Source organism: Oncorhynchus mykiss, chromosome 9 (genome assembly GCF_057628025.1).
Source record: "Oncorhynchus mykiss isolate SJ-2025 chromosome 9, ASM5762802v1, whole genome shotgun sequence".
Taxonomy (NCBI): domain Eukaryota; kingdom Metazoa; phylum Chordata; class Actinopteri; order Salmoniformes; family Salmonidae; genus Oncorhynchus; species Oncorhynchus mykiss.
Window position 1 is genome coordinate 5229593 of NC_143030.1, and position 25238 is coordinate 5254830.

A 25238-nucleotide genomic window follows, 5' to 3' on the forward strand; every position below is an offset into this window, starting at 1 on the left:
GTACCGGTACAGAGTCAATGTGGAGACTATATACATGGGGTACCGGTACAGAGGCAATGTGGAGGCTATATACAGGGGGTACCGGTACAGAGTCAATGTGGAGACTATATACACGGGGAACCGGTATAGAGTCAATGTGGAGGTTATATACAGGGGGTACCGGTACAGAGTCAATGTGGAGACTATATACATGGGGTACCGGTACAGAGGCAATGTGGAGGCTATATACAGGGGGTACCGGTACAGAGTCAATGTGGAGGCTATATACAGGGGGTACCAGTACAGAGTCAATAAGGAGGCTATATACAGGGGGTACCAGTACAGAGTCAATGTGGAGGCTATATACAGGGGGTACCGGTACAGAGTCAATGTGGAGACTATATACAGGGGGTACCGGTACAGAGTCAATGTGGAGGCTATATACAGGGGGTACCAGTACAGAGTCAATGTGGAGGCTATATACAGGGGGTACCAGTACAGAGTCAATGTGGAGGCTATATACAGGGGGTACCGGTACAGAGTCAATGTGGAGGCTATATACAGGGGGTACCAGTACAGAGTCAATGTGGAGGCTATATACAGGGGGTACCGGTACAGAGTCAATGTGGAGGCTATATACAGGGGCGTACCAGTACAGAGTCAATGTGGAGGCTATATACAGGGGGTACCAGTACAGAGTCAATGTGGAGGCTATATACAGGGGGTACCAGTACAGAGTCAATGTGGAGGCTATATACAGGGGGTACCGGTACAGAGTCAATGTGGAGGCTATATACAGGGGGTACCGGTACAGAGTCAATGTGGAGGCTATATACAGGGGGTACCGGTACAGAGTCAATAAGGAGGCTATATACAGAGGGTACCGGTACAGAGTCAATGTGGAGACTATATACAGGGGGTACCGGTACAGAGTCAATGTGGAGACTATATACAGGGGGTACCGGTACAGAGTCAATGTGGAGACTATATACAGGGGGTACCAGTACAGAGTCAATGTGGAGGCTATATACAGGGGGTACCGGTACAGAGTCAATGTGGAGGCTATATACAGGGGGTACCGGTACAGAGTCAATGTGGAGGCTATATACAGGGGGTACCGGTACAGAGTCAATGTGGAGACTATATACAGGGGGTACCGGTACAGAGTCAATGTGGAGGCTATATACAGGGGGTACCGGTACAGAGTCAATGTGGAGGCTATATACAGGTTGGTACCGGTACAGAGTCAATGTGGAGGCTATATACAGGGGGTACCGGTACAGAGTCAATGTGGAGGTTATATACACGGGGAACCAGTATAGAGTCAATGTGGAGGCTATATACAGGGGGTACTGGTACAGAGTCAATGTGGAGGCTATATACAGGGGGTACCGGTACAGAGTCAATGTGGAGGTTATATACACGGGGAACCAGTATAGAGTCAATGTGGAGGCTATATACACGGGGAACCAGTATAGAGTCAATGTGGAGGCTATATACAGGGGGTACCGGTACAGAGACAATGTGGAGGCTATATACAGGGGGTACCAGTATAGAGTCAATGTGGAGGCTATATACAGGGGGTACCGGTACAGAGTTAATGTGGAGGTTATATACAGGGGGAACCAGTATAGAGTCAATGTGGAGGCTATATACAGGGGGTACCGGTACAGAGTCAATGTGGAGGCTATATACAGGGGGTACCGGTACAGAGTCAATGTGGAGGTTATATACAGGGGGTACCGGTACAGAGTCAATGTGGAGGCTATATACAGGGTGTTACGGTACAGAGTCAATGTGGAGGCTATATACAGGGGGGTACTGGTACAGAGTCAATGTGGAGGCTATATACAGGGGGTACCGGTACAGAGTCAATGTGGAGGCTATATACAGGGTATTACGGTACAGAGTCTATGTGGAGGCTATATACAGGGGGTACCGGTACAGAGTCAATGTGGAGACTATATACAGGGGGTACCAGTACAGAGTCAATGTGGAGGCTATATACAGGCTATTACGGTACAGAGTCAATGTGGAGGCTATATACAGGGTATTACGGTACAGAGTCTATGTGGAGGCTATATACAGGGGGTACCGGTACAGAGTCAATGTGGAGACTATATACAGGGGGTACCGGTACAGAGTCAATGTGGAGACTATATACAGAGGGTACCGGTACAGAGTCAATGTGGAGGCTATATACAGGTGGTACCAGTACAGAGTCAATGTGGAGGCTATATACAGGCTATTACGGTACAGAGTCAATATGGAGGCTATATACAGGGGGTACCGGTACTGAGTCAATGTGCGGGGGTTAGGGTTAGAGGTCATTTGTACATGTAGGTGTGGGTGAAGTGACTATGCATGGATCATAAACAGCGAGTGTAAAAACAAAAGGGGGGGGGGGGTTAATCTAAACATGGCCCGGTGGCCATTTGATTAATTGCTGTTCAAAAGTATATTTTGGTAGAAGCTGTTATAGAGACTTTAGGACCCAGACTTGGCGCTCCGGTACCGCTTGCCGTGAGGTAGCAGAGAGAACAGTCTATGACTTGATGACTAGAGTCTCTGACCATTTTTTGGGCCTTCCTCTGACACCGCCTGGTATAGAGGTCCTTGATGGAAGGAAGCTTGGCCCCAGTGATGTACTGGGCTGTACGCACTACCCTCTGTATCGCCTTACGGTCGGATGCCAAGCAGGCAGTGATGCTGTGATGCAGCCGGTAAGGATGGTCTCGATGGTGCAGCTGTAGAACTTTTTGAGGATCTCAGGACCATTGCCAAATCTTTTCAGTCTCCTGAGGGGGAAAATGCTTTGTCTTGCCCTCCACAACTTTAATATAATTTAAAGCAACTTTTTACCCCTTTTTCTCCCCAATTTCGTGATATCCAATTGGTAGTTACAGTCTTGTCACATCGCTGCAACTCCCGTACGGACTAGGGAGAGGCGAAGGTCGAGAGCCACGCGTCCTCCGAAACACAACTCAGCCAAGCTGCACTGCTTCTTGGCACACTGCTCACTTAACCCGGAAGCCAGTCGCACCAATGTGTTGGAGGAAACACTGTACAACTAGTGATCATGTCAGCGTGCACTGAGCCCGGCCTACCACAAGGAGTTGCTAGAGTGTGATGGGACAAGGACATCCCGGCCACCAATCCCTCCCCTAACCCGGACGACGCTGGTCCAATTGTGCACCGCTTCACAGGTCTCCCTGTCGCGGCCGGCTGCGACACAGCCCAGGATCGAAGCTGGGTATGTACTGATGCCTCAAGCACTGCAATGCAGTGTCTTAGTTCTTCACAACTTTGTTGGTGTGTTTGGGCCATGATTTGGGTTATGTGGACACCAAGGAACTTAAAACTCTCGACCCGCTCCACTACAGCTTTGTCGATGTGAATGGGGGTGTGTTCGGCCCTCCTTTTTCTGCAGTCCACGGTTGTTATCCTAGCACCACACTGCCAGGTCTCGGATCTCCTCCCTATAGGCTGTCTCATCGTTGTCTGTGATCAGGCCTACAACAGTTGGGTCGTCAGCAAACCTGATGGTGTTGGAGTCGTGCGTGGCCACGCAGTCGTGGATGAACAGGGAATACAGGAGGAGACTAAGCACGCATCCCTGGGGGGGGCCTCCATGGCAGATGTGTTGTTGCCTACCATTTACCACCTGGTATGAGGTTCGTTGGGCACCATGGTGTTGAACGCTGAGCTGTAGTCAATGAACAGCATTCTCACATAGGTGTTCCTTTTTGTCCAGGTGGGAAAAGGCAGTGTGGAGTAACGAATGAGATTGCGTCATCTGTGGATCTGTTGGTGCGGTATCCGAATTGGAGTGGGTCCAGGGTTTACGGGATGATGGTGTTGCTGTGACCCATGAAGGCTATTCCGTGCGAGAAATTGCCAAGAAACTGAAGATCTCGTACAACACTGTGTACTACTCCCTTCACAGAAGAGTGCAAACTGGCTCTAACCAGAATAGAAAGAAGACTGGGAGGCCCCGGTGCACAACAAGAGGACAAGCACATTAGAGTATGAAGTTTGAGAAACAGACACCTCGAAAGTCCTCAACTGGCAGCTTCATTAAATTGTACCCGCAAAACACCAGTCTCAACGTCAACAGTGAAGAGGTGACTCCGGGATGCTGGCCTTCTAGGTACACAGAATAGTGCAAACTAGAGTTTTCAAAGAAAAAGACATATTTCAGACTGGCCAATAAAAAGAAAAGATTAAGATGGGAAAAAGAACACAGACACTGGACAGAGGAACTCTGCCTAGAAGGACAGCATCCCGGAGTCGCCTCTTCACTGTTGATGTTGAGACTGGACAGGGGAACTCTGCCTAGAAGGACAGCATCCCGGAGTCGCCTCTTCACTGTTGATGTTGAGACTGGACAGGGGAACTCTGCCTAGAAGGACAGAATCCCGGAGTCGCCTCTTCACTGTTGATGTTGAGACTGGACAGGGGAACTCTGCCTAGAAGGACAGCATCCCGGAGTCGCCTCTTCACTGTTGATGTTGAGACTGGACAGGGGAACTCTGCCTAGAAGGACAGAATCCCGGAGTCGCCTCTTCACTGTTGATGTTGAGACTGGACAGGGGAACTCTGCCTAGAAGGACAGCATCCCGGAGTCGCCTCTTCACTGTTGATGTTGAGACTGGACAGGGGAACTCTGCCTAGAAGGACAGAATCCCGGAGTCGCTTCTTCACTGTTTTTTTTATTTATTTATTTATTTTACCTTTATTTAACCAGGCAAGTCAGTTAAGAACAAATTCTTATTTTCAATGACGGCCTGGGAACAGTGGGTTAACTGCCTGTTCAGGGGCAGAACGACAGATTTGTACCTTGTCAGCTCGGGGGTTTGAACTCACAACCTTCCGGTTACTAGTCCAACGCTCTAACCACTAGGCTACCCTGCCGCCCCCCTTCTTCACTGTTGATGTTGAGACTGGACAGGGGAACTCTGCCTAGAAGGACAGAATCCCGGAGTCGCTTCTTCACTGCTAAAGGTGCTTCAACACACTGAGTAAAGGGTCTGAACACTATTTTTTTTACATTTACAAACATTTTTAAAAACCTATTTTTGCATTGTCAGTATGGGGTATTGATGAAACGAAAAGAAAAAAAAAATGTAATTTCATTATTTTATAATTTTATAATAAGCTCTAACATCACATAACGAGGGAAAAGTCAGACAATATTATATATTATTATAATATTGTTATTATTTCTTTATTAGAATTGTTTTTTCACTTTTATTAAATACTTTTTAAAATTCTAGTATTTTTACTTTTTTTTAATTCTAGTATTTTTGTAGATCGACAATTAACAACATTTTGAAAAAGGAGGCTTGAATACTTTCAGAAGAGAGGACTAGACTACGTAAAAATACCAAATACTAAATTATATAATAATAATGTGAAGTAATACCAAAATACTAAATGAAAAACATTCAACAAAACACCAAAGACACTAGAACAGGGTGGATAAAAACATAACAAAATACTGAACTTAATTTTGATGAAAAAAAACGATATGTACCTTGTTTAGGAGAAATGAACTCTAAAACTCTGGTATCTGAAAACAAACAAACAGTCAGTTTTTGTTATTTACATATTTGCTCCGTTCTAACCATGAGTCTGTTCATAATGTTTTGTATATATATATATATATATATATATATATATATAATATACTCAGAGTATATTATGTGAGTGAGTATATATGTAAATACAGCTGAAGTCGGAAGTTTACACACCCTTAGATTGGAGTCATTAAAACTTGTTTTTCAACCACTCCACAAAATTTCTTGTTAACAAACTATAGTTTTGGCAAGTCCGGTTAGGACATCTACTTTGTGCATGACACAAGTCATTTTTCCAACAATTGTTTACAGACAGATTATTTCACTTATAACTCACTGTATCACAATTCCAGTGGGTCAGAAGTTTACATACACTAGGTTGACTGTGCCTTTAAACAGCTTGGAAAATTCCAGAAAATGATGTCATGGCTTTAGAAGCTTATGATTGGCTAATTGACATCCTTTGAGTCAATTTGAGGTGTACCTGGGGATGTATTTTACGGTCTACCTTTGACTCATTGACTCTTTGTTTGACATCATGGGAAAGTCAAAAGAAATCAGCCAAGAATTCAGAAAAAAAATTGTAGACCTTCACAAGTCTGGTTCATCCATGGGAGCAATTTCCAAACACCTGAAGGTATCATGTTCATCTGTACAACCAATAGTACACAAGTATAAACACCATGGGACCACGCAGCCGTCATACCGCTCAGGAAGGTCTCCTAGAGATGAACGTACTTTGGTGCGAAAAGTGCAAATCAATCCCCGAACAACAGCAAAGGACCTTGTGAAGATGCTGGAGGAAACAGGTACAAAAGTATCTATATGCACAGTAAAACGAGTCCTACATCGACATAACCTGAAAGGCCGCTCAGCAAGAAGCCACTGATCCAAAACTGCCATTAAAAAAGCCAGACTACGGTTTGCAACTGCACATGGGGACAAAGATCGTACTTTTTGGAGAAATGTCCTCTGGTCTGATGAAACAAAAATAGAATTGTTTGGTCATAATGACCATTGTTATGTTTGGTGGAAAAAGGGGGAGGCTTGCAAATCAAAAAAACACTGTGAAGCACGGGGGTGGCAGCATCATGTTGTGGGGGTACTTTGCTGCAGGAGGGACTGGTGCACTTCACAAAATAGATGGCTTCATGAGGCAGGAAATTATGTGGATATATTGAAGCAACATCTCAAGACATCAGTCGGGAAGTTAAAGCTTGGTCACAAATGGGTCTTCCAAATGGACCATGACCCCAAGCATACTTCCAAAGTTGTGTCAAAATGTCTTAAGGACAACAAAGTCAAGGTACTGGAGTGGCCATCACAGAGCCCTGACCTCACTCCTATAGAACATTTGTGAGCAGAACTGAAATAGCATGTTCGAGCAAGGAGGTGTACAAACCTGACTCAGTTACACCAGCTCTGTCAGGAGAAATGGGCCAAAATTCACCCAACTTATTGTGGGAAGCTTGTGGAAGGCTACCTGACACGTTTGACCCAAGTTAAACAATTTAAAGGCAATGCTACCAAATACTAATTGAGTGAATGTAAACTTCTGACCCACTGGGAATGTGATGAAAGAAATAAAAGCTGAAATAAATAATTATCTCTACTATTATTCTGACATTTCACATTCTTAAAATAAAGTGGTGATCCTAACTGCCCTAAAACAGGGAATTTTTACCCAGATTAAATGTCAGGAATTGTGAAAAACTGAGTTTAAATTTATTTGGTTAAGGTGTATGTAAACTTCCGACTTCAACTGTCTATATATAAAAAAGTGTTATACAAATACAAATATTTTTGAGATTTTTTCAAAGTAGCCACCCTTTGCCTTGATGACAGCTTTGCATTCTCTTGGCTTTCTCTCAACCAGCTTCACAAGGTAGTCACCTGGAATGCATTTCAATTAACAGGCCTTGTTAAAAGTTAAGCACGGAGGAGGAGGTGTGATGGTGACACTGATAAGGCACACTTAACCAGCATGGATACCACAGCATTCTGCAGCGATACACCATCCCATCTGGTTTGCGCTTAGTGGGACTATCATTTGTTTTTCAACAGGACAATGACCCAACACACCTCCAGGCTGTGTAAGGGCTATTTGACCAAGAAGGAGAGTGATAGAGTGCTGTATCAGATAACCTGGCCTCCACAATCCCCGACTTCAACCCAATTGAGGTGGTTTGGAATGAGTTGGACTGCAGAGTGAAGGAAAAGCAGCCAACAAGTGCTCAGCATATGTGGGAACTCCTTCAAGACTGTTGGAAAACATTCCAGGTGAAGTTGGTTGAGAGAATGCCAAGAGTGTGCAAAGGGTGGCAACTTTGAAGAATCTCAAATATAAAATCTATTTTGATTTGTTTAACACTTTTTTGGTTACTACATGATTTCATATGTGTTATTTCATAGTTTTCATGTCTTCACTATTATTCTACAGTGTAGAAAATAGTTTAAAAATGTTTTAAAAACTTGAAAGAGTCCATACTGTATATAGTTAGGTTCTTACCATGTGATCCACTGCGGCCAACTACTGTGGAAACAGGAGAAATACATTAGGAGACTGTCTTCCTGTGTGTGTGTGTGTGTGTGTGTGTGTGGTGTGTGTGTGTGTGTGTGTGTGTGTGTGTGTGTGTGTGTGTGTGTGTGTGTGTGTGCGAATGTGTGTGCGAATGTGTGTGCGAATGTGTGTGCGAATGTGTGTGTGTGTGTGTGTGTGTGTGTGTGTGTGTGTGTGTGTGTGTGTGTGTGTGTGCAAATGTGTGTGCATGTGTGTGCGCGAATGTGTGTGCGCGAATGTGTGTGTGTGTGTGTGTGTGTGTGTGTGTGTGTGTGTGTGCGAATGTGTGTGTGCAAATGTGTGTGTGTGTGCGTCTAAACCCACCAGGTTTAGTGATGTGTTTGCTCATCTCGTCCTCTCCTCCCAGACAGTCCATTATACCGTCCTCTACAGCCTCTTTGGACAAGCACACTCCTGACTTACACCAGAACGCAGAGTCCCCTCTGCAGGCTGACACACACACACAGATAGAGGGTTACTCACACACACACACACACACACACACACACACACACACACACACACACACACACACACACACACACACACAGATAGAGGGTTACACACACATCACAGAGTGGGAAATGTGGTTCAGTGTGTGTGTGTGTGTGTGTGTGTGTGTGTGTGTGTGTGTGTGTGTGTGTGTGTGTGTGTGTGTGTGTGTGTGTGTGTGTGTGTGTGTGTGTGTATGTGTGTGTGTGTATGTTACGTACCTGTGCAGCACATCTCATCACTCCTGTCTCCGCAGTGGTCCACTCCGTCACACGTCTGTTCCAACGACACACACTTGTCGTTGACGCACCTGAACTCACACGCCGACCCCTCTGGGTGAACAATGGGGAGCCACACTCAGTCAAAAGACAACCAATTGGAGACAGGAATCAATCAATTGGATCAATCAAAATGGTTAAGGGTCACAGTCAAGACCTTTGGGTTTGTGGTAACAGGTTGCCGTGGCGACCTTGTCGTCGCGGCCGAGAGGAGTTCTGCCGGAGAAGGAACACTCGGTGAGGCTGTTCTCGTATCCTTGACAAAGGATGCTGACACAGTGGTCTGCATCGGGGTCCTTTATGGTTTTATACAGCACCGAGCTGGCCTCCTTCGCTCCCCTAGAGAGACACACACACACACACACACACACACACACACACACACACACACACACACACACACACACAAAATATGTAATAAGCAGTGTGTGTGTGTGTGTGTGTGTGTGTGTGTGTGTGTGTGTGTGTTCTTACCACGGACTCTTCTCATAACAGGCTACGTTAGCCGCAGCCATGTTCCAGTTGGATCCTCCTCTTCCTCCGACTCCACACACTAGCAGCTTCCCTTGAATGGGTAACACAATACTGACCACACCGGTCTCCTCATCTATACTGGTCTGGGCCTTGATACTGTCTGGAGGGAGGGGGCGACATTAAAATATAACAAGATTACTAATTTTCCATCCTGATCATACTGGTCTGGGCCTTGATACTGTCTGGAGGGAGGGGGCGACATTAAAATATAGCAAGATTACTAATTTTTCATCCTGATCATACTGGTCTGGGCCTTGATACTGTCTGGAGGGAGGGGGCGACATTAAAATATAGCAAGATTACTAATTTTCCATCCTGATCATACTGGTCTGGGCCTTGATACTGTCTGGAGGGAGGGGGCGACATTAAAATATAACAAGATTACTAATTTTCCATCCTGATCATACTGGTCTGGGCCTTGATACTGTCTGGAGGGAGGGGGCGACATTAAAATATAACAAGATTACTAATTTTCCATCCTGATCATACTGGTCTGGGCCTTGATACTGTCTGGAGGGAGGGGGCGACATTAAAATATAACAAGATTGCTAATTTTCCATCCTGATCATACTGGTCTGGGCCTTGATACTGTCTGGAGGGAGGGGGCGACATTAAAATATAACAAGATTACTCATTTTCCATCCTGATCACACTGGTCTGGGCCTTGATATTGTATTTTGGTCTGTCTGTCTCTCTATCTCTCGATCTCTGTCTATCTCCCTGTCTGTCTGCCTGTCTGTCTCTCTGTCTCTCTCTCTGTCTGTCTCCATGTCTGTCTGTCTGTCTCCATGTCTGTATCCCTGTCTGTCTGTTTCCCTGTCTGTCTGCCTGTCTCCCTGTCTGTCTCCATGTCTGTCTCCCTGTTTGTCTCCCTGTTTGTCTCCCTGTCTGTCTCCATGTCTGTCTCCCTGTTTGTCTCCCTGTCTGTCTGTCTCCCTGTCTGTCTGTCTCCCTGTCTGTCTGTCTCCCTGTCTGTCTGTCTCCCTGTCTGTCTGTCTCCCTGTCTGTCTGTCTCCGTGTCTGTCTGTCTCCATGTCAGTCTGTCTCCATGTCAGTCTGTCTCCATGTCAGTCTGTCTCCATGTCTGTCTCCCTGTCTGTCTGTCTGTCTCTGTGTCTTTCTGTCTCCGTGTCTGACTGTCTCCATGTCTATCTCCCTGTCTGTCTTCCTGTCTGTCTCCCTGTCTGTCTCCCTGTCTGTCTCCCTGTTTGTCTTCCTGTCTGTCTCCCTGTCTGTCTCCCTGTCTGTCTCCATGTCTGTCTCCCTGTTTGTCTCCTTGTCTGTCTCCCTGTCTCCCTGTCTCCCTGTCTCCCTGTCTCCATGTCTGTCTGTCTCCCTGTCTGTCTGTCTCCCTGTATGTCTCCCTGTCTGTCTGTCTTCCTGTCTGTTTCCCTGTCTGTCTACCTGTTTGTCTGTCTCTGTGTCTGTCTGGCTCCATGTCTTGCTGTCTCCCTGTCTGTCTCCCTGTCTGTCTGTCTCTGTGTCTGTCTGTCTCCATGTCTGTCTGTCTCCATGTCTGTCTCCCTGTCTGTCTGTCTGTCTCCGTGTCTGTCTGTCTCCGTGTCTGTCTGTCTCCATGTCTGTCTGTCTCCATGTCTGTCTCCCTGTCTGTGTCCCTGTCTGTCTCCCTGTCTGTCTGTCTCCATGTCTGTCTCCCTGTCTGTCTCCCTGTCTGTCTGTCTGTCTCCGTGTCTGTCTGTCTCCATGTCTGTCTCCCTGTCTGTCTCCCTGTCTGTCTTCCTGTCTGTCTCCCTGTCTGTCTGTCTCCCTGACTGTCTGTCTCCATGTCTGTCTGTCTCCCTGTCTGTCTCCCTGTCTGTCTTCCTGTTTGTCTGTCTGTCTGTCTGTCTCCATGTCTGTCTGTCTCCCTGTCTGTCTTCCTGTCTGTCTGTCTATCTCCATGCCTGTCTGTGGGTGTGTCTAAATGTGTTAGTTACCTTTAGAGCAGCCCTCTCCTCCAAAGTGTGACATGATTGGTTGTTTACTCCGACAGGAGACAGCCATAGCCTGGCAGTAAGACAGATAGGTCCTTCCATCGTGCCCACACACCTGAGCCATGCCGTCCTTCGGACACAGGTAGGGCAGCTTACACACACACCTGGTGACAGACAGACACACACACCTGAGCCATCCCATCCTTCGGACACAGGTAGGGCAGCTTACACACACACCTGGTGACAGACAGACACACGCCTGAGCCATGCCGTCCTTCGGACACAGGTAGGGCAGCTTACACACACCTGGTGGCAGACAGACACACACACCTGGTGACAGACAGACACACACACCTGAGCCATGCCCTCCTTCGGACACAGGTAGGGCAGCTTACACACACACCTGATGACAGACAGACACACACACCTGAGCCATGCCGTCCTTCGGACACAGGTAGGGCAGCTTACACACACACCTGGTGACAGACAGACACACACACCTGAGCCATGCCGTCCTTCGGACACAGGTAGGGCAGCTTACACACACAAAGGTGACAGACAGACACACACACCTGAGCCATGCCGTCCTTCGGACACAGGTAGGGCAGCTTACACACACCTGGTGACAGACAGACACACGCCTGAGCCATGCCGTCCTTCGGACACAGGTAGGGCAGCTTACACACACACCTGGTGACAGACAGACACACACACCTGAGCCATGCCGTCCTTCGGACACAGGTAGGGCAGCTTACACACACACCTGGTGACAGACAGACACACGCCTGAGCCATGCCGTCCTTCGGACACAGGTAGGGCAGCTTACACACACCTGGTGGCAGACAGACACACACACCTGGTGACAGACAGACACACACACCTGAGCCATGCCCTCCTTCGGACACAGGTAGGGCAGCTTACACACACACCTGATGACAGACAGACACACACACCTGAGCCATGCCGTCCTTCGGACACAGGTAGGGCAGCTTACACACACACCTGCTGACAGACAGACACACACACCTGGTGACAGACAGACACAAACACCTGAGCCATGCCATCCTTCGGACACAGGTAGGGCAGCTTACACACACACCTGGTGACAGACAGACACACACACCTGAGCCATGCCATACTTCGGACACAGGTAGGGCAGCTTACACACACACCTGGTGACAGACAGACACACACACCTGAGCCATGCCGTCCTTCGGACACAGGTAGGGCAGCTTACACACACACCTGGTGACAGACAGACACACACACCTGAGCCATGCCGTCCTTCGGACACAGGTAGGGCAGCTTACACACACACCTGGTGACAGACAGACACACACACCTGAGCCATGCCGTCCTTCGGACACAGGTAGGGCAGCTTACACACACACCTGGTGACAGACAGACACACACACCTGAGCCATGCCGTCCTTCGGACACAGGTAGGGCAACTTACACGCACACCTGGTGACAGACAGACACACACACCTGAGCCATGCCGTCCTTCGGACACAGGTAGGGCAGCTTACACGCACACCTGGTGACAGACAGACACACACACCTGAGCCATGCCATCCTTCGGACACAGGTAGGAGAGCTTACACACACACCTGGTGACAGACAGACACACACACCTGAGCCATGCCGTCCTTCGGACACAGGTAGGGCAGCTTACACACACACCTGGTGACAGACAGACACACACACCTGAGCCATGCCGTCCTTCGGACACAGGTAGGGCAGCTTATACACACACCTGGTGACAGACAGACACACACACCTGAGCCATGCCGTCCTTCGGACACAGGTAGGGCAGCTTACACACACACCTGGTGACAGACAGACACACAACTGAGCCATCCCATCCTTCGGACACAGGTAGGGCAGCTTACACACACACCTGGTGACAGACAGACACACACCTGAGCCATGCCGTCCTTCGGACACAGGTAGGGCAGCTTACACACACACCTGAGCCATGCCGTCCTTCGGACACAGGTAGGGCAGCTTACACACACACCTGGTGACAGACAGACATACACACATGGTGACACACACACACACACCTGGTGACACACACACACCTGGTGACAGACAGACACACACACCTGGTGACACATACACACACCTGGTGACACACACACACGCACACACGCACGCACACGCACGCACACGCACGCACACACACACGCACACACACACGCACACACGCACGCACACACGATCATTACCTTCCCTCCATACATCGCATCCATGGGGGACAGAAGACCCGATGGCAGGACAGACGTGTGTACTTCTGATCCAGACATTCTTCTGGTCCAAGGTACTGGTCAGTACGGGGTATGGCAGGGGTGATGGTGGTGGGGGCAGGGGTGATGGTGGTGCTGGCAGGGGTGATGGTGGTGGTGGCAGGGGTGATGGTGGTGGGGGCAGTGGTGGTTGACCGATATTTCTGGAATTTATTGATCTTTGATGAAACCTTCACCTCAGGATTGATCCCCTGGGAAGAGGTTAGAGGTCACAGGTCAGAGTTTAGAGATGGAGCCTCAGTTGGTATAATATCTGAGATACAGCTCATATTATACAGGAGATACAGGTCATATTATACAGGAGATACAGGTCATATTATACAGGAGATACAGGTCATATTATACAGGAGATACAGGTCATATTATACAGGAGATACAGGTCATATTATACAGACAGGAGATACAGGTCATATTATACAGGAGATACAGGTCATATTATACAGGAGATACAGGTCATATTATACAGGAGATACAGGTCATATTATACAGAGAGGAGATACAGGTCATATTATACAGGAGATACAGGTCATATTATACAGACAGGAGATACAGGTCATATTATACAGGAGATACAGGTCATATTATACAGGAGATACAGGTCATATTATACAGGAGATACAGGTCATATTATACAGACAGGAGATACAGGTCATATTATACAGGAGATACAGGTCATATTATACAGGAGATACAGGTCATATTATACAGGAGATACAGGTCATATTATACAGACAGGAGATACAGGTCATATTATACAGGAGATACAGGTCATATTATACAGGAGATACAGGTCATAATATACAGAGAGGAGATACAGGTCATATTATACAGGAGATACAGGTCAAATTATACAGGAGATACAGGTCATAGTGTACAGGAGATACAGGTCATATTATACAGACAGGAGATACAGGTAATATTATACAGGAGATACAGGTCATATTATACAGGAGATACAGGTCATATTATACAGACAGGAGATACAGGTCATATTATACAGGAGATACAGGTCAAATTATACAGGAGATACAGGTCATAGTATACAGGAGATACAGGTCATATTATACAGACAGGAGATACAGGTCATATTATACAGGAGATATAGGTCATAGTATACAGGAGATACAGGTCATATTATAGAGGAGATACAGGTCATATTATACAGACAGGAGATACAGGTCATATTATACAGGAGATACAGGTCATATTATACAGGAGATACAGGTCATATTATACAGGAGATACAGGTCATATTATACAGGAGATACAGGTCATATTATACAGACAGGAGATACAGGTCATATTATACAGGAGATACAGGTCATATTATACAGACAGGAGATACAGGTCATATTATACAGGAGATACAGGTCATATTATACAGACAGGAGATAGAGGTCATATTATACAGGAGATACAGGTCATATTATAGAGGAGATACAGCTCATATTATACAGGAGATACTGGTCATATTATACAGGAGATACAGGTCATATTATATAGGAGATACAGGTCATATTATACAGGAGATACAGGTCATATTATACAGGAGATACAGGTCATAGTATACAGGAGATACAGGTCATATTATACAGGAGATACAGGTCATATTATACAGGAGATACAGGTCATAGTATACAGGAGATACAGGTCATATTATACAGACAGGAGATACAGGTCATATTATACAGACAGGAGATACAGGTCATATTATACAGGAGATACAGGTCATAGTATACAGGAGATACAGGTCATATTATACAGGAGATACAGGTCATATTATACAGGAGATACAGGTCATATTATACAGGAGATACAGGTCATATTATACAGGAGATACAGGTCATATAATATAGGAGATACAGGTCATAGTATACAGGAGATACAGGTCATATTATACAGGAGATACAGGTCATAGTATACAGGAGATACAGGTCATATTATACAGGAGATACAGGTCATATTATACAGGAGATACAGGTCATATTATACAGGAGATACAGGTCATATTATACAGGAGATACAGGTCATATTATACAGGAGATACAGGTCATATAATATAGGAGATACAGGTCATAGTATACAGGAGATACAGGTCATATTATACAGGAGATAGAGGTCATATTATACAGGAGATACAGGTCATATTATACAGGAGATACAGGTCATATTATACAGGAGATACAGGTCATATTATACAGGAGATACAGGTCATATTATACAGGAGATACAGGTCATATTATACAGGAGATACAGGTCATAGTATACAGGAGATACAGGTCATATTATATAGTAGAAACAGGTCATAGTATACAGGAGAAACAGGTCATATTATACAGGAGATACAGGTCATATTATACAGGAGATGGAGGTCATATTATACAGGAGAAACAGGTCATATTATACAGGAGATAGAGGTCATATTATACAGGAGATACAGGTCATATTATACAGGAGATACCGGTCATATTATACAGGAGATACAGGTCATATTATACAGGAGATACAGGTCATATTATACAGGAGATACAGGTCATATTATACAGGAGATACAGGTCATAGTATACTGGAGATACAGGTCATATTATACAGGAGATAGAGGTCATATTATACAGACAGGATATACAGGTCATATTATACAGGAGATACAGGTCATAGTATATAGTAGAAACAGGTCATAGTATACAGGAGATACAGGTCATATTATACAGTAGAAACAGGTCATATTATACAGTAGAAACAGGTCATAGTATACAGGAGAAACAGGTCATATAATATAAAGGTCGCAGGTCTTTTCAGCATAATTTTAAAACAGCTGCATTAAATGCTTATAAAAGAGCGGGGAGACTTGTGACTTACCGTAGCAAGGTGTGTGTGTGTGTGTGTGTCTGTGTGTCTGTGTGTGTGTGTTTGTGTGTGTGTGTGTATGATAATGAGGTGTAACTTACCTTAGCAAGGTGTGTGATGTGTAGAACTCCTAGTAGCAGTATTGTCAACGCTGTCTTTTTCCCCATGGTGACTCCTGACGGACTAACCAACTAGCCTGCCTCAATACACAATGTGTTTCTCTCTCTGTCTCTCTCTTGGACATTGATCATTCATCAATCATTACCCTCATCTGTCAATGTGGACCAACACACACACACACACTGTTTGTGTTTGTGTGTGCCTGTTTCGGAAGTCCAGCCCAGTTGTTCCAGTAACTGACAAAACACATGCAAACCCACACACACAAACCTCTTCACACACACACACACACACACACACACACACACACACACACACACACACACACACACACACACACGCTGTCTTCCTCTGCATTCTAAACATTCTAAATGTAAAGCACGTTGTCTGTCTTCCTCTGCATTCTAAACATTCTAAACCTTCTAAATGTAAAGCACGTTGTCTGTCTTCCTCTGCATTCTAAACATTCTAAACCTTCTAAATGTAAAGCACGTTGTCTGTCTTCCTCTGCATTCTAAACATTCTAAACCTTCTAAATGTAAAGCACGTTGTCTGTCTTCCTCTGCATTCTAAACATTCTAAACCTTCAAAATGTAAAGCACGTTGTCTGTCTTCCTCTGCATTCTAAACATTCTAAATGTAAAGCACATTGTCTGTCTTCCTCTGCATTCTAAACATTCCAAACATTCTAAATGTAAAGCACGTTGTCTGTCTACCTCTGCATTCTAAACATTCTAAACATACTAAATGTAAAGCATGTTGTCTGTCTTCCTCTGCATTCTAAACATTCTAAATGTAAAGTACGTTGTCTGTCTTCCTCTGCATTCTAAACATTCTAAACATTCTAAATGTAAAGTACGTTGTCTGTCTTCCTCTGCATTCTAAACATTCTAAATGTAAAGCACGTTGTCTGTCTTCCTCTGCATTCTAAACATTCTAAACATTCTAAATGTAAAGCACGTTGTCTGTCTTCCTCTGCATTCTAAACATTCTAAACATTCTAAATGTAAAGTACGTTGTCTGTCTTCCTCTGCATTCTAAACATTCTAAATGTAAAGCACGTTGTCTGTCTTCCTCTGCATTCTAAACATTCTAAACCTTCTAAATGTAAAGCACGTTGTCTGTCTTCCTCTGCATTCTAAACATTCTAAACATTCTAAATGTGAAGCATGTTGTCTGTCTTCCTCTGCATTCTAAACATTCTAAACATTCTAAACATTCTAAATGTAAAGCATGTTGTCTGTCTTCCTCTGCATTCTAAACATTCTAAATGTAAAGCATGTTGTCTGTCTTCCTCTGCATTCTAAACATTCTAAAAATTCTAAACATTCTAAATGTAAAGCACGTTGTCTGTCTTCCTCTGCATTCTAAACATTCTAAACATTCCAAATGTAAAGTACGTTTTCTGTCTTCCTCTGCATTCTAAACATTGTAAACTTTCTAAATGTAAAGTACGTTGTCTGTCTTCCTCTGCATTCTAAACATTCTAAATGTAAAGCATGTTGTCTGTCTTCCTCTGCATTCTAAACATTTTAAACATTCTAAACATTCTAAACCTTCTAAACCTTCTAAACATTCTAAACATTCTAAACCTTCTAAACCTTCTAAACCTTCTAAACATTCTAAACATTCTAAACATTCTAAATGTAAAGCATGTTGTCTGTCTTCCTCTGCATTCTAAACATTCTAAACATTCTAAATATTCTAAACATTCTAAATGTAAAGCACGTCGTCAGTCTTCCTCTGCTTTCTAAACATTCTAAACATTCTACATGTAAAGCACGTTGTCTGTCTTCCTCTGCATTCTAAACATTCTAAACATTCTAAATGTAAAGCACGTCGTCTGTCTTCCTCTGCATTCTAAACATTCTAAACATTCTAAATGTAAAGCACGTTGTCTGTCTTCCTCTGCTTTCTAAACATCCTAAACATTCTAAATGTAAAGCACGTTGTCTGTCTTCCTCTGCATTCTAAACATTCTAAACATTCTAAATGTAAAGCACGTCGTCTGTCTTCCTCTGCATTCTAAACATTCTAAATGTAAAGCACGTTGTCTGTCTTCCTCTGCATTCTAAAAATTCTAAACATTCTAAATGTAAAGCACGTTGTCTGTCTTCCTCTGCATTCTAAACATTCTAAACATTCTAAATGTAAAGCATGTTGTCTGTCTTCCTCTGCATTCTAAACATTCTAAACATTCTAAATGTAAAGTACGTTGTCTGTCTTCCTCTGCATTCTAAACATTCTAAACATTCTAAATGTAAAGTACGTTGTCTGTCTTCCTCTGCATTCTAAACATTCTAAATGTAAAGCACGTTGTCTGTCTTCCTCTGCATTCTAAACATTCTAAACATTCTAAATGTAAAGCACGTTGTCTGTCTTCCTCTGCATTCTAAACATTCTAAACATTCTAAATGTAAAGTACGTTGTCTGTCTTCCTCTGCATTCTAAACCTTCTAAATGTAAAGCACGTTGTCTGTCTTCCTCTGCATTCTAAACATTCTGAACATTCTAAATGTAAAGCATGTTGTCTGTCTTCCTCTGCATTCTAAACATTCTAAACATTCTAAACATTCTAAACATTCTAAATGTAAAGCATGTTGTCTGTCTTCCTCTGCATTCTAAACATTCTAAATGTGTCATGTATTGTCATGTTGTGTCTTGTTTCTGTCCTTTCTCTTCACCCTGTCTCCCTCTGCTGGTCGTACTAGGTTACCTTTTCTTCCCCTTTTTTCCCCCAGCTGTTCCTTGTCTTCTCTGACTACCTCGTTCACCCCTTTTCCCACCTGTTCCCTTTTTCCCTCTGATTAGGTCTCTATATCTCTCTCTCTTTCTGCTTCTGTCTTTGTCGGATTCTCGTTTGTGTTACTCATGCCTGAACCAGACTATCGTCGTGTTTGCTGCAACCTTGTCCTGTCCTGTCGGAATCTGCCTGTCCATCTGAGCCTACGTGTGTTTCGTTATTAAAGAAACTCTGTTTATGTTAAACCGCTTTTGGGTCCTCACTCACCGCATAACAAAATGTAAAGCATGTTGTCTGTCTTCCTCTGCATTCTAAACATTCTAAAAATTCTAAACATTCTAAATGTAAAGCACGTTGTCTGTCTTCCTCTGCATTCTAAACATTCTAAACATTCTAAATGTAAAGTACGTTTTCTGTCTTCCTCTGCATTCTAAACATTGTAAACTTTCTAAATGTAAAGTACGTTGTCTGTCTTCCTCTGCATTCTAAACATTCTAAATGTAAAGCATGTTGTCTGTCTTCCTCTGCATTCTAAACATTTTAAACATTCTAAACATTCTAAACATTCTAAACCTTCTAAATATTCTAAACATTCTAAACCTTCTAAACCTTCTAAACCTTCTAAACATTCTAAACATTCTGAACATTCTAAACATTCTAAATGTAAAGCATGTTGTCTGTCTTCCTCTGCATTCTAAACATTCTAAACATTCTAAATATTCTAAACATTCTAAATGTAAAGCACGTTGTCTGTCTTCCTCTGCATTCTAAACATTCTAAACATTCTAAATGTAAAGCACGTCGTCTGTCTTCCTCTGCATTCTAAACATTCTAAACATTCTAAATGTAAAGCACGTTGTCTGTCTTCCTCTGCTTTCTAAACATCCTAAACATTCTAAATGTAAAGCACGTTGTCTGTCTTCCTCTGCATTCTAAACATTCTAAATGTAAAGCACGTCGTCTGTCTTCCTCTGCATTCTAAACATTCTAAATGTAAAGCACGTTGTCTGTCTTCCTCTGCATTCTAAACATTCTAAACATTCTAAATGTAAAGCACGTTGTCTGTCTTCCTCTGCATTCTAAACATTCTAAATGTAAAGCATGTTGTCTGTCTTCCTCTGCATTCTAAACATTCTAAACCTTCTAAATGTAAAGTACGTTGTCTGTCTTCCTCTGCATTCTAAACATTCTAAACCTTCTAAATGTAAAGCACGTTGTCTGTCTTCCTCTGCATTCTAAACATTCTAAATGTAAAGCACGTTGTCTGTCTTCCTCTGCATTCTAAACATTCTAAACATTCTAAATGTAAAGCACGTTGTCTGTCTTCCTCTGCATTCTAAACATTCTAAACATTCTAAATGTAAAGCACGTTGTCTGTCTTCCTCTGCATTCTAAACATTCTAAACATTCTAAATGTAAAGTACGTTGTCTGTCTTCCTCTGCATTCTAAACATTCTAAACATTCTAAATGTAAAGTACGTTGTCTGTCTTCCTCTGCATTCTAAACATTCTAAACATTCTAAATGTAAAGTACGTTGTCTGTCTTCCTCTGCATTCTAAACATTCTAAATGTAAAGCATGTTGTCTGTCTTCCTCTGCATTCTAAACATTCTAAATGTAAAGCATGTTGTATGTCTTCCTCTGCATTCTAAACATTCTAAATGTAAAGCACGTTGTCTGTCTTCCTCTGCATTCTAAACATTCTAAACATTCTAAATGTAAAGCACGTTGTCTGTCTTCCTCTGCATTCTAAACATTCTAAACATTCTAAATGTAAAGCACGTTGTCTGTCTTCCTCTGCATTCTAAACATTCTAAACCTTCTAAATGTAAAGTACGTTGTCTGTCTTCCTCTGCATTCTAAACATTCTAAACCTTCTAAATGTAAAGTACGTTGTCTGTCTTCCTCTGCATTCTAAACATTCTAAATGTAAAGCACGTTGTCTGTCTTCCTCTGCATTCTAAACATTCTAAACATTCTAAATGTAAAGCACGTTGTCTGTCTTCCTCTGCATTCTAAACATTCTAAACATTCTAAATGTAAAGCACGTTGTCTGTCTTCCTCTGTATTCTAAACATTCTAAACCTTCTAAATGTAAAGTACGTTGTCTGTCTTCCTCTGCTTTCTAAACATTCTAAATGTAACGCACGTCGTCTGTCTTCCTCTGCTTTCTAAACATTCTAAATGTAAAGTACGTTGTCTGTCTTCCTCTGCATTCTAAACATTCTAAACATCCTAAACATTCTAAATGTAAAGCACGTTGTCTGTCTTCCTCTGCATTCTAAACATTCTAAACATTCTAAATGTAAAGCACGTTGTCTGTCTTCCTCTGCATTCTAAACATTCTAAACATTCTAAATGTAAAGTACGTTGTCTGTCTTCCTCTGCATTCTAAACATTCTAAACATTCTAAATGTAAAGCACGTTGTCTGTCTTCCTCTGCATTCTAAACATTCTAAATGTAAAGCACGTTGTCTGTCTTCCTCTGCATTATAAACATTCTAAATGTAAAGCACGTTGTCTGTCTTCCTCTGCATTCTAAACATTCTAAATGTAAAGCACGTTGTCTGTCTTCCTCTGCATTCTATACATTCTAAACATTCTAAATGTAAAGCACGTTGTCTGTCTTCCTCTGCATTACAGAGTCATAGTATACAGGAGATACAGGTCATAGTATACAGGAGATACAGGTCATAGTATACAGGAGATACAGGTTATATTATACAGATAGGAGATACAGGTCATATTATACAGGAGATACAGGTCATATAATATAGGAGATACAGGTCATATTATACAGGAGATACAGGTCATATTATACAGACAGGAGATACATGTCATATTATACAGGAGATACAGGTCATATTATACAGACAGGAGATACAGGTCATATTATACAGACAGGAGATACAGGTCATATTATACAGGAGATACAGGTCATATTATACAGGAGATACAGGTCATATTATACAGGAGATACAGGTCATATTATACAGGAGATACAGGTCATATTATACAGGAGATACAGGTCATATTATACAGAGAGGAGATACAGGTCATATTATACAGGAGATACAGGTCAAATTATACAGGAGATACAGGTCATAGTATACAGGAGATACAGGTCATATTATACAGACAGGAGATACAGGTCATAGTATACAGGAGATACAGGTCATATTATACAGGAGATACAGGTCATATTATAGAGGAGATACAGCTCATATTATACAGACAGGAGATACAGGTCATATTATACAGGAGATACAGGTCATATTATACAGGAGATACAGGTCATATTATACAGACAGGAGATACAGGTCATATTATACAGGAGATACAGGTCATATTATATAGGATATACAGGTCAAATTATACAGGAGATACAGGTCATAGTATACAGGAGATACAGGTCATATTATACAGACAGGAGATACAGGTCATATTATACAGGAGATACAGGTCATATTATACAGGAGATACAGGTCATATTATACAGGAGATACAGGTCATATTATACAGGAGATACAGGTCATATTATACAGGAGATACAGGTCATATTATACAGACAGGAGATACAGCTCATATTATACAGGAGATACAGGTCATATTATACAGACAGGAGATACAGGTCATATTATACAGGAGATACAGGTCATAGTATACAGGAGATACAGGTCATATTATAGAGGAGATACAGGTCATATTATACAGACAGGAGATACAGGTCATATTATACAGGAGATACAGGTCATATTATACAGGCAGGAGATAGAGGTCATATTATACAGGAGATACAGGTCATATTATAGAGGAGATACAGCTCATATTATACAGGAGATACAGGTCATATTATACAGGAGATACAGGTCATATTATACAGGAGATACAGGTCATATTATACAGGAGATACAGGTCATATTATACAGGAGATACAGGTCATATTATACAGAGAGGAGATACAGGTCATATTATACAGGAGATACAGGTCAAATTATACAGGAGATACAGGTCATAGTATACAGGAGATACAGGTCATATTATACAGACAGGAGATACAGGTCATAGTATACAGGAGATACAGGTCATATTATACAGGAGATACAGGTCATATTATAGAGGAGATACAGCTCATATTATACAGACAGGAGATACAGGTCATATTATACAGGAGATACAGGTCATATTATACAGGAGATACAGGTCATATTATACAGACAGGAGATACAGGTCATATTATACAGGAGATACAGGTCATATTATATAGGATATACAGGTCAAATTATACAGGAGATACAGGTCATAGTATACAGGAGATACAGGTCATATTATACAGACAGGAGATACAGGTCATATTATACAGGAGATACAGGTCATATTATACAGGAGATACAGGTCATATTATACAGGAGATACAGGTCATATTATACAGGAGATACAGGTCATATTATACAGGAGATACAGGTCATATTATACAGACAGGAGATACAGCTCATATTATACAGGAGATACAGGTCATATTATACAGACAGGAGATACAGGTCATATTATACAGGAGATACAGGTCATAGTATACAGGAGATACAGGTCATATTATAGAGGAGATACAGGTCATATTATACAGACAGGAGATACAGGTCATATTATACAGGAGATACAGGTCATATTATACAGGCAGGAGATAGAGGTCATATTATACAGGAGATACAGGTCATATTATAGAGGAGATACAGCTCATATTATACAGGAGATACAGGTCATATTATACAGGAGATACAGGTCATATTATACAGGAGATACAGGTCATATTATACAGGAGATACAGGTAATATTATACAGGGGATACAGGTCATAGTATACAGGAGATACAGGTCATATTATACAGGAGATACAGGTCATAGTATACAGGAGATACAGGTCATATTATACAGGAGATACAGGTCATATTATACAGGAGATACAGGTCATAGTATACAGGAGATACAGGTCATATTATACAGACAGGAGATACAGGTCATATTATACAGACAGGAGATACAGGTCATATTATACAGGAGATACAGGTCATATTATACAGGAGATACAGGTCATATTATACAGGAGATACAGGTCATATTATACAGGAGATACAGGTCATATTATACAGGAGATACAGGTCATATTATACAGACAGGAGATACAGCTCATATTATACAGGAGATACAGGTCATATTATACAGGAGATACAGGTCATAGTATACAGGAGATACAGGTCATATTATACAGACAGGAGATACAGCTCATATTATACAGGAGATACAGGTCATATTATACAGACAGGAGATACAGGTCATATTATACAGGAGATACAGGTCATATTATACAGGAGATACAGGTCATATTATACAGGAGATACAGGTCATATTATACAGGAGATACAGGTCATATTATACAGACAGGAGATGCAGGTCATATTATACAGGAGATACAGGTCATAGTATACAGGAGATACAGGTCATATTATACAGGAGATAAAGGTCATATTATACAGGAGATACAGGTCATATTATACAGGAGATACAGGTCTATATAATATAGGGGATACAGGTCATAGTATACAGGAGATACAGGTCATATTATACAGGAGATACAGGTCATAGTATACAGGAGATACAGGTCATATTATACAGGAGATACAGGTCATATTATATAGACAGGAGAAACAGGTCATAGTATACAGGAGATACAGGTCATATTATATAGACAGGAGAAACAGGTCATATTATACAGGAGATACAGGTCATATTATACAGGAGATACAGGTCATATTATACAGGAGATACCGGTCATATTATACAGGAGATACAGGTCATATTATACAGGA

At 42.5% G+C, this 25238-nt stretch overlaps 1 protein-coding gene across 4 annotated transcripts in view; it reads right to left on the reverse strand.

Moving 5' to 3' along the window:
- The window catches only part of LOC149980721 (complement factor I-like), a 48376-nt gene that overhangs the window by 17920 nt on the left and 5218 nt on the right, over positions 1–25238 (reverse strand). The window contains exons 1-9 of one of the 4 annotated variants that reach the window (XM_090183324.1): positions 16614–16911; positions 13588–13856; positions 11360–11520; positions 9363–9522; positions 9046–9227; positions 8832–8942; positions 8443–8568; positions 8068–8088; positions 5516–5551 (exon numbers count right to left, since the gene is read on the reverse strand). In XM_090183324.1, coding sequence (XP_090039450.1) covers positions 5516–5551; positions 8068–8088; positions 8443–8568; positions 8832–8942; positions 9046–9227; positions 9363–9522; positions 11360–11520; positions 13588–13856; positions 16614–16679 — 1132 coding nt within the window. In that variant the 5' untranslated portion in view covers positions 16680–16911. Of the gene's footprint in view, positions 1–5515; positions 5552–8067; positions 8092–8442; positions 8569–8831; positions 8943–9045; positions 9228–9362; positions 9523–11359; positions 11521–13587; positions 13857–16613; positions 16912–25238 lie in introns of those variants that run through there. The other 3 variants (XM_090183322.1, XM_090183323.1, XM_090183325.1) reach the window with 3 other exon arrangements.